The 13,859-nt window shown below is 41.3% G+C and overlaps 1 protein-coding gene and 1 long non-coding RNA gene across 4 annotated transcripts in view; one reads left to right on the top strand and one right to left on the bottom strand.

Moving 5' to 3' along the window:
- The window catches only part of WDR33 (WD repeat domain 33), a 68,450-nt gene extending 57,991 nt beyond the window's left edge, over positions 1 to 10,459 (top strand). The window contains exons 17-22 of one of the 3 annotated variants that reach the window (XM_061379147.1): positions 1,127 to 1,229; positions 1,701 to 1,962; positions 5,512 to 5,678; positions 5,801 to 5,893; positions 6,708 to 6,893; positions 9,820 to 10,459. In XM_061379147.1, the coding sequence (XP_061235131.1) occupies positions 1,127 to 1,229; positions 1,701 to 1,962; positions 5,512 to 5,678; positions 5,801 to 5,893; positions 6,708 to 6,893; positions 9,820 to 10,043 (1,035 nt within the window). In that variant the 3' untranslated portion in view covers positions 10,044 to 10,459. Of the gene's footprint in view, positions 1 to 1,126; positions 1,230 to 1,499; positions 1,963 to 2,062; positions 4,247 to 5,511; positions 5,679 to 5,800; positions 5,894 to 6,707; positions 6,894 to 9,819 lie in introns of those variants that run through there. The other 2 variants (XM_061379146.1, XM_061379148.1) reach the window with 2 other exon arrangements.
- On the bottom strand, positions 5,747 to 13,859 carry LOC133226031 (uncharacterized). Its single transcript, XR_009729365.1, has 3 exons — positions 13,497 to 13,859; positions 10,486 to 10,726; positions 5,747 to 5,870 (listed from the first exon to the last, which is right to left on the bottom strand). It is a non-coding gene; the product is annotated as an uncharacterized LOC133226031 (long non-coding RNA).

The following is a 13,859-nucleotide window of genomic DNA, read 5'->3' as shown; positions in this document are numbered from 1 at the left end:
ATAAATCTTTTCAAATTAGACATGTGTGGGGAAAAAATAGTCCATGTTCAGGGTTTTCTGGTATGGGTTTGGGAGAATTTTATTTTTTGTGATGCCAACATAAAAAGGTTTTGTGCAGCCATCTTGCAGGTCTCAAGTCTGCCCTGTTCACAGTGGTACATTTTTGTTGTTGGATCTCATTGCTACAGTGTAAATTGCATAGTTCCAGTCAAGTACAAACCCCAAATGATGACTTTTTATCTGGCTTTTGCTATTTAAAGGCAGAATCGGACAGTTCAACCATGCTGTTTCCTGGCCAATGTTGTCATAGTGGGCCCAGTGTAAAAGTGGTACCTGTACAAATCTTTCACGGGTTTGTGACAGTGAATTTCAAGATTATTATTTTATCCTTTGAAATTCACAAAAGAAAAGAGAAAATAACAAAATACTTACACATACTTAATTTTTCCTTTGGGATCACGTTACTTGCACAAACATCTGCTCGTTCCACTCTTTCCGCTTGAGAAAAGCTTCTATACTGCCTGCCTTTAGCCCTGGCATTGCTTACTAACCCATTAACAATGTGTCTCAATGCTTAGCCAAGTGTTAGGACTTGCTTTTGATTCTAGATGTTGTTTTGATCCAGCATGTTTAAAATGAAACTTACCTATTTCCTTATGAAAAGTTTACAAGGATTATTTGTAAAAGTCTTTTTCTTTGGCAGGAAATCTTTGGTCTGTGCAGCTCTTTAACTGCATTTAAATCAGTACCTGATATTTTTCAATCAAAATAGACAGTTTCCTCATCTGCTCTAACAGATGCTCTGTTAGAATCTGTTAGAATATGTTAGCTCTAACTAGAAGGAGCTTTTAATATCTTTGGTTGTTATGGGTTAAATTCTAATCCCTAAAAAAGCCAAGTTTGCTATAAAAGTATGTGTTCCTCAGACAGTGACTGAAAAGCATTACTGATGTGAATGTCTGACAGATTAGGCTGAAACCCTTGGAAAAGCATCTGTTTCTCTCGTAATACCTGTGCGGATGCAGTCTTTATGTAAAGAAAATTGTTTTGTCACTTAGAAAATGCTTAAAAGCAAAAATACTCACCCATGGCAATTAACGTGGCTTTTCTTATTATATGCTCATAGGATGGACAGAACCCAGGTCCTCCACCACTGATACCAGGACTGGGGCAGCAGGGAGGACAAGGTCGCCTCGGCCCTCACAACCAAGGACCGGGTCTTAATAAAGGTATGTTTGTTCTTCTGTGAGTAATTCTACTGAAGAGGCTGTTCCAGTGCAGTGCCTTGAGACAGAAAAAAGCTACAGCAGAGGACAGGGCCATGACAGAGCAGAAAGCTTCTGTAGACTTGGGCTGGAACATAGAGGAAACGATGTGCCAGAAGAGAGTGATGTAATGTGAAACATATAGCATGTACTGTGTAGAACTGTACGAACTAGGGCATCCTAAAGCCTTTTTAGAAACCATTACAGAAATCTGCTATGATTTTTTCCCTCAAGGTGACTCCCGTGGTCCACCAAACCATCACATGGGCCCTCTCTCAGATAGAAGGCACGACCAGAACAGTGGTGGTCCTGACCATGGGCCTGAGAGAGGGTTGTTTCGAGGTGGCCAGGAGTGGGGTGATGGTAGAGACAGCAGGGGCATGCCAGATAGACGAGGACCTCACCCAGATTTCCATGATGACTTTGATCGACCAGATGACTTCCGTGACGACTTCCATCCAGATAAGAGATTTGGCCATCGATTACGGGAATTTGAGGGGAGAGGAGGTCCACCGTTGCAAGATGAGAAATGGAGACGAGGTGGACCTGGGCCTCCCTTTCCTCCTGATCACAGGGAATTTGAAGGAGGGGGTTCAAACCGTGGGCCTCCTGGTGCTTGGGAAGGACGCAGACCTTCAGATGATAGATATCCACGGGATCCTGAGGATGCACGCTTCCGAGGAAGACGAGATGAGAGGTAAGAATTAATCTCTTCATTTTTGTGGGGGGTTAAAGGTTAAATGGAGGGAATTCTTTCTTCCTGGTTTCCTTTTCATTAAGGAGTCTATCTGTTTCAGATTTATAAACTGGAAACCAATAAGGAAATGAAAACTCTAATATACCTGAGTATAGAGTCCATAAAAATCATTCAGTAATAGAAGAAAAATGGTCATTGTACACAGCAGCTTCCGTGTCTTTAAACAGTAAGTAAAGAGAAGGCAGGAAATTTTTAGAGAAGATCCAGTGACACAGGATGAAGATTTGAGACCGTTTTGATGAAAATTGAGAGGAAACTTGGAGGTTAAAGTGGCAAACTTTTGAACACTAGAAGTGGATTTTGAGACTTTGTCTCCAGTCACAAACTACAGCATGACTGTAGGGACTGTAGAATGAGATGTAAGATACTTGTAAGGAGCAGAACAGTGATCCTGCTATCAAATATAAGGGACAGAGCTACAGCATCTGCTGGACTGTTGAGACTATTTTCTGATGGGTTTGCTTGTAGAGATTTTATTTCTCTTTCTGACTTTATTTCTTAATGCCAAGCAAAGAACTTGGAGGTACCCAACTTACAGCAATGTCCATATCATTGCTCACAGTTTCCAAATAAATTAAGGGATGAATTTGTGTCTAGTTACAAATGTAAATGTGGAGGAATTATGCTAAGTCAGCAAGATTAACTGTCATTGAAACGGTTCCACATTCATGCTAGTTTAACTGGGTTAAATTCGGCCTCCAAGGTCTAAGCCTCTCACTGACCACCAACTCTGTATGTATAAGAACATGTACAAATATCTTGTGGTCTCCACATAATGTGAACTTTGTGTGTTTTAGTTGCCTTTTTAATCATTTTCTTACATTCCTTTTACTTTGCATCTACACAGCTCTTCTTTTAGCTATTTTCTACCTAGCTCTGTAAAGCTGTACCTTCCTTTTGTGTGAAGAGTATGAAAAGAAATGAACAGTAACTAAGAAAAGGTAACAAAGCCATTTTTAAACAGTAAAAGTAGAGAGAATCCAAGCTGAATGCTCTGCCGTACAGAACTCTAAAAGCAGCAGACAGCGCTTTTAGAAGCTCAGTAGAGATTTTCAAATCTTACCTTGGAAATGCTGTGGGGCTAGAAGGTATTTTACAATGATCCTGATTTTTAGAAAGGTTTCAGGAAGATTCTGAGGACCTCTTGACCTGTAAATCTAACTGCTGAACTAAGAGGAGTCTGTCAGAGTGCAAGTGTTTGTACAGTCTCGTTTAAAAGGAATCAGCACAGGGCTCTAAAAGGCTTATTGTGCTTGCAAGCTTAATGGATTCCTTTGAATGAAGGCCAATTAAGTGCCATTTACTGCAGATGCTGAGAGAACTCAAAAATCCCAACCCCTTATTTAGCTGACTTGGTTTGGAATTTAGACTGTAACTGGTTTGATGAAGCATGAGAGGGAAGTGTGTGTATGTGTGTTCCTCTCTCATTTCCCGTCCTTTTCATCCCTGTCCTGTTCTTACTATACCTATGCACATTAACATGATGCTTCTACTGCAGAGACCTGCCTCTTCCTGCCTGCTAATCTGCACAGTCTGTAGTTCTGTATGTTAAGGTCCTAGGCCTCAAGGAAGAAGATCCAAGAGCAGTCTAAACAGAAACTGAGCCCTATGCAAGGCAGGGGTTTACATGTGACTGATGTGAAATAGAATAAACATAACACAATATTAGGACCTGTGGCTATGTCAGGCATAGGTATGATAGATTTCAAAACTAAACTGTGTCCATAACGTTGCCTGGAAACAAAAAGGAAAGGCCCTATTCCTGCTAGCCATAAGACTTTGCATTGCAAATCTTGGTGATTTATACGCTAAGCAGACTCATACCATGTCAGTATTAAAATGGAAGGCCCTCTAAAGAACATCTAGGGAACTGTGCTGTTTCAAGGCTAAACAATATTGCAGTGTGATCATCTGAACCATTTGTACCTGAAACTGCTCAGTTTGTTCTCCCAAATCATCCAGGTTAATGTAAAATGGTTCATTGTCCGTACACAGCACTCCCTCCATCCACTGTTGTACCTTTACAGGCACAGCAGCCTCCTCTCTGTATTGTGGTTGTTCTCTGGGAGGTGGAGACAGACCTATTGTTTTTCATGAAACATAAATTGTAAAAGTTTAACAATATTGTATTGTGTTCTGACTACTGTTAAAATATTTAACTTTGTAATTAAAAGGTTAATGTTGTTAAAATTCTAAATAAAAGTATCTAAAGTTTTGCTTGTAATAGGATGCACTGTGTCGTTAATGAGCTGGGGAAGGGGATGCTGCACAAAGCAAACACCATCCGTGTATTATGGTGGTTACAATTTGGCCAGTGTGGAACTGGGAAGAGAGGGGAGGTGGGGGGCATCAGTGGGAATGGGCAAACAGTGCCCTGCATGATGTGTGCTGCTACTGACGGGTGGGCAGGAGCAGCGTGGGGTCACACTGACTGTGAGCACTCCTGAACCAGTGTACCTGCACTGCATATAGCTCTCGCCTGTGCTTGCACAGAAACAGGGCTGTAAACTAAAGCAATCCTAACAACTGGTGCTAGTTAGGATGCACTTCTGGAGGTGCAGTAACACACAGAACACACCTGTGCTGCAGGTGTTTAAAATGGCAAGGTGAAACCAAAACTACCGGTGTTCATGCAGCCACCTACAGGCTTACCTGAAGTGGCACTGACAGTTCATAAAGAACCATTCTTCTCTCTGAACACCTCAGTTAAAACCCCAGTGTGATACTGGAGGAGCTATACTCATTTCACATGAGATGCACAACCCAGTCATAGCAAATTACTGCCATGGGACTTGGTAGAAATTACCAACTTCAGTGTCAAAACTACCTTTTGCAAAGCAAAATCCTTCATTATTGCAGCTGAATAAACTGCTCTTCAGGTTGTAGAATGCCACTGTGCATGCTGTTCAACAGTCACCCTCATCCCTGCAGAGCCAAAGGCTGTCTAGATTCATCTGCTAAAACTGTAAACTGCGAAGAATGGAACAGAAAAGAGAATGTTTTAGCACAGCAAAAATCAATGGAATGAGATGCTGATGTGTTCTGTTATAGCTATGACTCTCATTGCTTGAATTCTTCCAGTTTATTTTTATTACTACAATGGAAGGGGGAAAAAAATGGAAGGGGAAAGAAGACCACCACATTAAGGGAAATTCACTTATACTTTACCTTCTTTTAGTCATCATTCACAGATTTCTCCCCCTCCCTTTATTAAATGAACACAATATATTTGGAAGTATTTTTCTTGTTTGAAAAACCAACACAATCAGCAGAAGGAAATGAGGGGAAACTACAAAAATGAACAGACAATGTGCTCAAAGGCAGAAAATGAGCACTTTTCCACCTACAAATCCTATTCTAGTAACTGTATGTGCTATAGTATTAAGTAAAACAGTTCAGAAATGAGTTGATGATTAAACTGAAGCTGGCTGAAGTTTCTCAATTAAATTCTGTCTAAAACCCGCATTTGTACCATGTTCTTTCTTGTAGCTTCAGAAGAGGAGGACCCTCAAGACATGAGGGCCGAGGTCCCAGGGGGAGAGATGGCTTTCCTGGACCTGAAGATTTTGGACCAGATGATGCTTTTGACTCTCCAGATGAAAACTCAAGAGGAAGGGACCATGGTGTTCGGGGGCGAGGTCGTGGTGCTCTGAGAGGTGAGTGGAACATTCTTCCACACTGAAATGCAAGGATATGGAAACAAAGACATTTCTTGGGCAAATTAACAGTATTGTCACGAATCCAACGTCTCCTGTCCACTGCATCTCTTACTGCGCAGGAGGCCGGAAGGGTTTACTTCCTACTCCCGATGAATTTCCACGCTTTGAAGGTGGGCGGAAACCAGAATCCTGGGATGGAAACAGAGAAACAGGTAAAAACTGGAGAGGGTTGCCTTAGATAACTGCAGACTTCTATAATATAACCAACCAATGACCAAAAAATTTAGGTGTAAAAATCACTTCTTCCTGTACCTCACATACTCATGATCAGTCTGTTACTATAAGAAAACCAGAACATAGTTCTTTGGACTTCTAAATTCAGGAAAAAAATTACATAATTTAACTGGCTCCAAATGCAGCTGCCTCACCAAACAAAATTATTATGGCCTCAAAGCCTCAATTTTAAGTTGATTTACTGTACAGCCTGGGACTGCCGGTTGTTGTCACCTGCGGATGAGTGAAGCACATACCTGGGGATTTTCTGAGGTGTACGTTAAAGCCAACAGTAATCGTTCTCTTGGGTGGCATCTTCTCTGTTGTTGCAAAAATCATGTTTTCAGCTGCAGTGTCTGATAGCTTACTGAAATTTGCATTTGTGTTACTAATGGGGGAAAACCTGAGTTTTCAAATGGCATGGAAAAAATGAACACAAATGAATAGATGAAGATATGAACATCTCTAAAATATATGAAAATACACTGAAAAGAACACTTTAGATTTGTCACTTTGATTCCCATCATCCTTTAGAGACCAGTTTTACCTTTAGCTTTCTTAAAACTTACTCATCTAATGTTTGCTTGTTTTCCTGTTGGGATGGGGAGGGGGGGAAGCTTTATGTAATTTTAACTTAAAATTGTGTGCCAAGTACAATGGAAAGGGTGTAAATTGATGTGACTTCCTCCAAAACAAGTGAATAACAATCACATCAACATTACTTATTGTCCTGTTTTTTCTCTTCATGCTCAGGTCCTCGTCCTGATCACCCTCCTCACGACAGGCATTCTCCAGCTAACAGAGAACGTGCTTCTTCACTCCAGGGCATGGACATGGCCTCACTGCCACCACGTAAACGTCCCTGGCACGATGGACCAGGGACCTCTGACCACAGAGAAATGGATGCTCCAGGTGGACCTCCAGAAGAGAGGGCCAAAGGTAAAAAGGCCCTTGTATTGAAAACCTTAACACTGGCACATTTTTCAACAGTAGACTTATCCAGAATTCCTTATCTGTTCAGAGGGAATAAAGCTGAACTGGTAAATATCTGATCTTGCCAGGTGTGAGGCTTGAACACCAATCTCACAGGAACACAAGAACGGAGGGGTTTTCTGGAACACCGCATACAAATCTTTATTCTAGTTTCATGTAATTCTCTCCTTCATTGCCCTGATCAAAACCACTTAGCCCTGTTACTCCAGCTAGAAAACTGTTAAAAGCTTTTTTCCCCTCTAATTTTCAGTATAGTTACTTGTTATTTAACCTTGTGCTAGCACCCTTTATCTGAAATATCCTTCCTGTCTCAGCTTTCACTCTGTTGGACCCAAATGTTTTAACTCTTTGCTCTTGAGCAACCTGGTCTAGTGGAAGGTCAGGGACGTTGCAATTAGATGATCTTTAAGGTCCCTTCCAACCCGTATCAGCCTGTGAGTTGTCTGCTTATAAGAGTGTAAGCATAGCCATCCATGAGCAGACCAGAAGTCTATAAAGCTCAGTAGCTTGTCTTTTAACACTAGCTAGTAACAGGTACAGAGGAAAGTGTTACTCTGTTCTTAACAGTCTAAGTCTGTAGTGGTATGTCCTGAAATGCTGTCTCAACCTTGAAGATTTGTAGTTCAGTGACTGGCTGCAATATTTTTATATCTAATGGCTTTTGACTTACCTTTTGTGTGTTCTCTAACTGCTTTAAGAATCATATAAACTTTTGGCATCTGCAAGACTGTGGAGAGCTCTAAAACTTAATTGCAGTAGACTGTGTTTAAAAAAAGAGGAAGGAAAATGTTTTCCTATTGTTTTAATCCTTTTGCTCACTAATTTCATTCAGTGATGTCTTGTGTTTTAACTGGAACAGTTGGAAGATGATGCCTCTTATTTCTGAATGCCACCTCTACATCAAAGTCTATGATTTCCAACCTGAAGTAGCTCTTCTCCAAGTCACAGCTCTGATCTGTATCATTTACTCCCTTATTACTCTGTATATAGTATTTTCATTTTTATTTTATCCTTTTGTAAATTAAGCAGGGCAACTAGCAGTTGCACGCACTATTCAAGATATGGTTTACCATGTGTTTCTGTAGTTCACCTGGTTTTGTTCTCCCTTGCTTCCTAATAGCTTGTGATGTCCTATTTATTTCCCGTTTTAACTAACTACTGAACAGTCACATGGCATCCTCATGCACCTAGCTGGTTCAGACCCTATTGCTATGTGTGCCATTTCCACAATCATCCGGTTAGTCTTGTACCAGTTCTTGATTCTTGTTCTCATAAATCTCAGGATTGATGATGTCTTTGTTGATGACGTCTTTTGTTAATGTTGTCTTCGGGGCTTTTTAATGTCCTCATATTCACAACCCACTATTAGTGGTCAGTGACAGAGATTCTTCTCAGTTGCTTCCGGATGCTGAGAGCCTATTTTCTGTTGTTAGACCTCTAGTGCGCAGCTTTGTCTTGATGCCACCAAATTTCACTCCACTTCTCTTACTGTTGTCCTGAAGCTTGTTTAGTGTTAAGTGTAGGCCAGTCCTCCTCTGCAGGGATTGTATTTCCAGTTCTGTACTGACAGTTGGTTATGCCATTTATTCACAGAGGTTTTTAATGAAACCCTGTTGGTGAACTCCCTCTGTATCAGTATTTTTCCTTTCAAAAGGCTGTGTTTCTCATTTAGCCAGCTTATCGAATCTGTGAGGATTCCTTCTCCAGCTTCAAGAGTAATTTGTGATAACTCCATCGGGTGCTTTATTGATGTGAAAGCAGTTGTTAACTACCACGCTTCTTTGAATGACATGTTTTAGTGTGAGGTGTCCCTGCCCATGCCATGGGGGTTGGAACTAGATGATCTTACGGTCCTTTCCAACCCTAACTATTCTATGATTCTATGACTCTATGACTCTTGTGCCTAGACAACTCACTAATGGTCCAAAGACAGTTCAGAACAATGGCAAGAAAGCCTGATACCAAAATATCGACAATACTATTTCGTGTATGGGCTGTGTCACTTTCAGTTGATTGGTAAAGTCATGTGAAGGTTAAAACTTCATGAATTATAAGCTCTGTGGAACAATTTGGTCTTTATTTTACACACAACCAAGCAGTCAACAAAAAAATCCTTCTTGCTAAAGTGACGAAAAATGTCCTAATTTAGCTGTAGCACTTTGCTGTGTTCACAAAGCACTGTTAATGTTACTACTTTGGGTCCCCATCCCCCCCCCCCCCCCAATACTGCTTGTTATTTTGAGCTAATGATTATGGGGGTTTTAATATTAATTGAAGTCTCAGTACTAAGACCTGTGAGAAGCAGAAAATCCCATTTCTGGCAGTAAGAGCTGATGTAGTTTATGTTCCTGGTTAGTGATTAAAATAGAGCACTTTTCCATTATTTCTAGCAAAAAATGGAACAAAACCAGTAATGTTACTCATTGTCTTCACCACCAACCTCAACTCATCCATCAGTGCAATGTCCTTTTTTAGGAAGAAAAGTGTTTTTCAACAAAAATGTATAGAGAACCACAGATGGTGCTAAAGCACAAGAGTTGGGTACACCTGGCAGTTCTGAGAACACCGTGACTATCATTGTTCTAATTTACTGAAGTGATTGCTGACTGTATCAGCTATAAACTCCCTCAATTCCCAAGGAATTGTCTGACTGCAATCCATCTTCTGGACTGTAATGGAGACACTAAATCTATGTGGGAAAAATATTGCAGAGAGGGGAGAAGGCACAAAATTACAGGTCTCAACTGTGTTTGGTCTGCAAATGAGTATCCCATAGTTCCTTCCACAAAGGAACTAGCTAAATATATGGTATGGCTGAGACAAGGCACTGCTTAGACTCGAACACCAGTAACTGACTGTGCTTCTTTCTTAGGACGAGGAAATTCACAGAGGGCGTCAAAATCTGGGAGATCCAGTTCTTTAGATGGAGACCATCACGATGGATTCCACAGAGATGAAGCTTTTGGTGGAGGCCCTGCAGGAGGCAATAACCCTTCTCGAGGAGGAAGGAGTGGAAGTAACTGGGGAAGAGGAAATAACATGAACTCTGCTCAATCGAGAAGAGGATCATCCAGGGGTGGTGGAAGGGGCCGATAGAAGAGGCTTTGACTGGGTCGTGCCCAGTCCTGCCTGGACAATATTTAAATGGATTGCTACTCTGGACTCATAAAGTAACCTGCAACAAACCTGGATTCTTTAACTGGGATAACTGAATATGCATTAGCTCCTAACAAGACAGGGGGCTTTTCCTAGATCAGTCAACTTCTGCTAGCTGCAGGGCTGTATCTGGCTTTCTGTTTTGCCCTCTCCACCCTTGTTTTCCTCACCTTCTTTTACCTGCTTGGTTTTGTGAAGAGCCGGAATTTTTTTAAGTGATATGAGGCATGGAGCACCTCCACAGACTTCAGTTCACCTCCAGACAGAAACCTGTTCCTATGTGTACAGTTTGTCAGAAGACTTACGTTGGTTTTGTATAAATACAAATGTAATTTGTGCAAAAATTAACATAAAATAACCCAGTGTGTGATTCTTTACTCACCTATGACTATAAAGAGGGCTGTCTTTTGGCAGACTTGTGTTATCAGATGGAGCAACAGAACTGCCTCCTGAAACCTCAACTGTCTTAAATACTCATAGCTGGATGATTCCTAGGTTTTTTGTTTATAATGCACAGAGGGCTTTCATTTTCACCTTTAGCCACAGCTGTCTACTGATTAAAGTGGTGCTGATGCTAACATTCCAAAACACAGGAAACCACCGCTGCTTGCTAGTCTGCCATCCTGAAAGAGAAAAACATGGAACATTGCTTAGAAAAAGCTGTCACAGACATAGTGTGAGTTACATCCTGGACTACCAGCAAGACAGACACCATGACAGACATTGTCATTATGTGCTTCAGCTGGGCAAGTCAAGTATCTTTGTTCAAAACAGCATTTGGTTATAAAAACTGAGGAAGAAAGTTTAGCAGATTGATTAATATGGATGCACATGCTTTACAATGGCTGTAGGAGGCATTGCTTAAAGATAGCTGGTTTCACTAGGGTCTGGTACGTTCAAATGCTCAAGTGCAAACCTCAACAGTTGATCACTTTCTAATAGCTTTTTAAGTATAGTTTTCTTTAGGATATAGCCTCCCAGTTTTATGAGGAGAGGGAAATGATGAGGAAGAGTTATTCCCATTTCCCACATTTCACAATAAAGCTGTTGACCCCCATGAATTTGTTTCCCCATAAATCATTCATATTAATCATCTCCAGTCACCAAGTTATCAAAAGGCTCCTTTAATAAATAAAGCCTCAATGAAAATTTCACCACAGAAGTACATATTCTAAAGCCAGAAAGGTCCCACATTAAAAGTATAGGATATAACGTATAATGAACAATACTGCCAGGCATCCATCCCCCCTGCCCTGGCTTTTATGTTTTAATATTCAGGATAATATGGTGGTGTACTTCTCTAGCTGTCAAGGCTACTGCAACAACACAGTGAAACACGGCAGCTATTTTATCTGACATCTCAGTCAGATTTACCAAAGATTGGATGACCTATCTTATACGAAGAGAACAAAACACAGGTTAACACTTAACTGCTCTTCTCTTGCTTCAATCAGTCACAAATAGCATTTTCTTTCTTAGTTTTGTAGTGTATAAAATGGCATTTGAAAGTTATAGTATTTAACTGATCATTAGCCTATAAAATCCTTGTCATCGGGCTCTAGAGACAACGATTTTAAAGGAATTAACTGGGGAACAGCTGATAGAACACAGTTTCTTCTTTGAGGACTAAAAATGGAACTGCTTTTTAACATGTACTTGAAGAAAGGCTTTGGTCGCTTTTAGTATACATCAGTGAGTTAGGAACTATTCTGAAGTTTTGATGATAAATATCAGTATTTTGATAGCAAAGTGGAAAGTGTGCCCTTTTTTTAACAAGCTCTATGTATTTTTAAGAGGCTGAAAGTTATTTTTACATAATAAGTGTATGATTTAGAGGATGAGCTTTAGTCCCCAATTAAACCACAGTCCTCTACCAAAACAAGAGTGCACCCAACAGCAAACCCAGCTGTTTCTGTCTAGACAAAAGGGAGTTATGCTTGGGTTTCCTCTGATGTTTCCTGAACTCCTTAAACCACTGTGGTACTTGGTGTTAAGTGGAATTCCATATCAAGCGGCAGATTTTTTAATTAAGTTTTGAAATATTCCACAGTCATGGAATATGCACAAAATGTTTAAGCAAAAATGGAAAATAAGCTAGCTTTTGTGTAAAATCTTAGAAGGTGACAGCATGGCAGGAGAAACACAAGTGTCCCAGTCCATGGTACTGTGACCAACGTTGCTGGGAAATGGGTAAGATTACTTAATGGGAATATACTGCTGTACTCTTTGGGTCAAGTTCTCTTACCCAAATATGGAATCCTTATCCTGTACCTGCTAGTTTACAGCTCTGCCTTCTCTAGGATTGGTTTAGTTCATTACTGCTGTTAGGAATAAATTACTTCTCTATACTGTAGAAGTTGTAAAAATGAGATAGCCCTGATCTACATTTTTAAGGGAAAAGAGTGACCGTTAGTGGAACGTCTGTACTGAAATTTGGTACACAATTGGTTTTATTAAAGTAATCTCTGTACATTTAGGCACCCCAATTTAACAGTTTCAGTTTAATTCAGAGTATCATGTGAATACACTAAACTGTAAGTAGTGATATCAGGGAAATATTACATTGTTTAGCTTTATTTTGTGTATAAGGCACAAATACTCAGTGAGATACTCAGGGTCTGAGCAGGTTAGGCCTGGTATTCCCCTTTACATGCAGTAGCGCAGTACACAGCCCAACTGAAGCACCACACTCCCAGCAGGGACTGTCAGCCTGAATTCAGCACCTTCCTAAGGCTGCTTAGCTTCTGCATTGAAACTGAGCTGTGCTGGCTGACAAAAGCCCTAATTACCAGCAAGTCTTGTTTCTCAAGGTCATGCTGTGACAAGTAAGCAATTCCTGTCTGAACTGAGATATCTAAATACATATATATATAAATTAAGTTCCAAGAGCTGAAGCTACCCTTGTAAAGCCCAAGTGTTACAGCAGCTGTAAGGCAGCAGCAATACCTTCAAAGACTTAAGGCTCTTACCTGATTAGCACCTGCCATCCTATCACTGTCATGCACCAAGACCACCCTTATAGTTATGGCAGTCTTTGTGACCCACAGCCCCAGGAAAGTTTGTTCCACTGACTGGATGGTATTTTAAAGAATGGGGTTTTAGAGAGGAATGCAGTTCAGTAGAAACTGTATTCATATTCACCACTGGTCTGACGTGGCTGATGACTGCGCCACTCAGCAACTGAACCATGTTCGGAGTGTAGGGGTCAGCACAGCAATGAGTTAACAGCAGTTAACTGTTTTGAACGTTGACCCTGACACTTGACCAGATTTCACTAAGCTGTCCCCACACTCCAACACCAGCCAGCCCTGCAGCCTCAGCTGTAAGACACTTGCTTTTCATGTCACGGGCAAGTCAATCCTTATGTTTCACTGGCTCCATAATCTCACTCACGTTTTGAAGTAGGCTGCAGCAGCCACATGGTCCTAGACTGGAGGTAGGGAAGTGGGATGCTGCCAGCTCCTACCCGAGCCGGAGAGACTCCAGACCACGGCTATGGAGCTGCCTTTGCAGTAAGGCAGAATCCTGTGCTCAGCTGGCACCAAGCCCGTCACCTGAGCACAGGCAACGCGTTTAGAGTCCCCGGTGCCGCTCGCGGGTGCCAGCCGCTGTTCTTCTGGTTCAAGAACTGGCGAGGAAAGCCCAGCAGCAACGCCAAGGAGGTGAAGGAAGCGGCGAGCAGACGGCGCCATCCTCATCCCCGTCTCGGAGAGGCGCCTCCGTGCTCCGCCGAGCGTGAGTCTCTGTCCCTCCGTC

The sequence above is a fragment of the Neopsephotus bourkii genome, unplaced genomic scaffold (genome assembly GCF_033783945.1).
Source record: "Neopsephotus bourkii isolate Nb327-2 ecotype Australia unplaced genomic scaffold, CSIRO-AGI_Nbou_v1 NB_1768, whole genome shotgun sequence".
NCBI classification, from domain to species: Eukaryota; Metazoa; Chordata; class Aves; order Psittaciformes; family Psittacidae; genus Neopsephotus; species Neopsephotus bourkii.
This window is presented reverse-complemented; position numbering and strand designations above follow the sequence as displayed.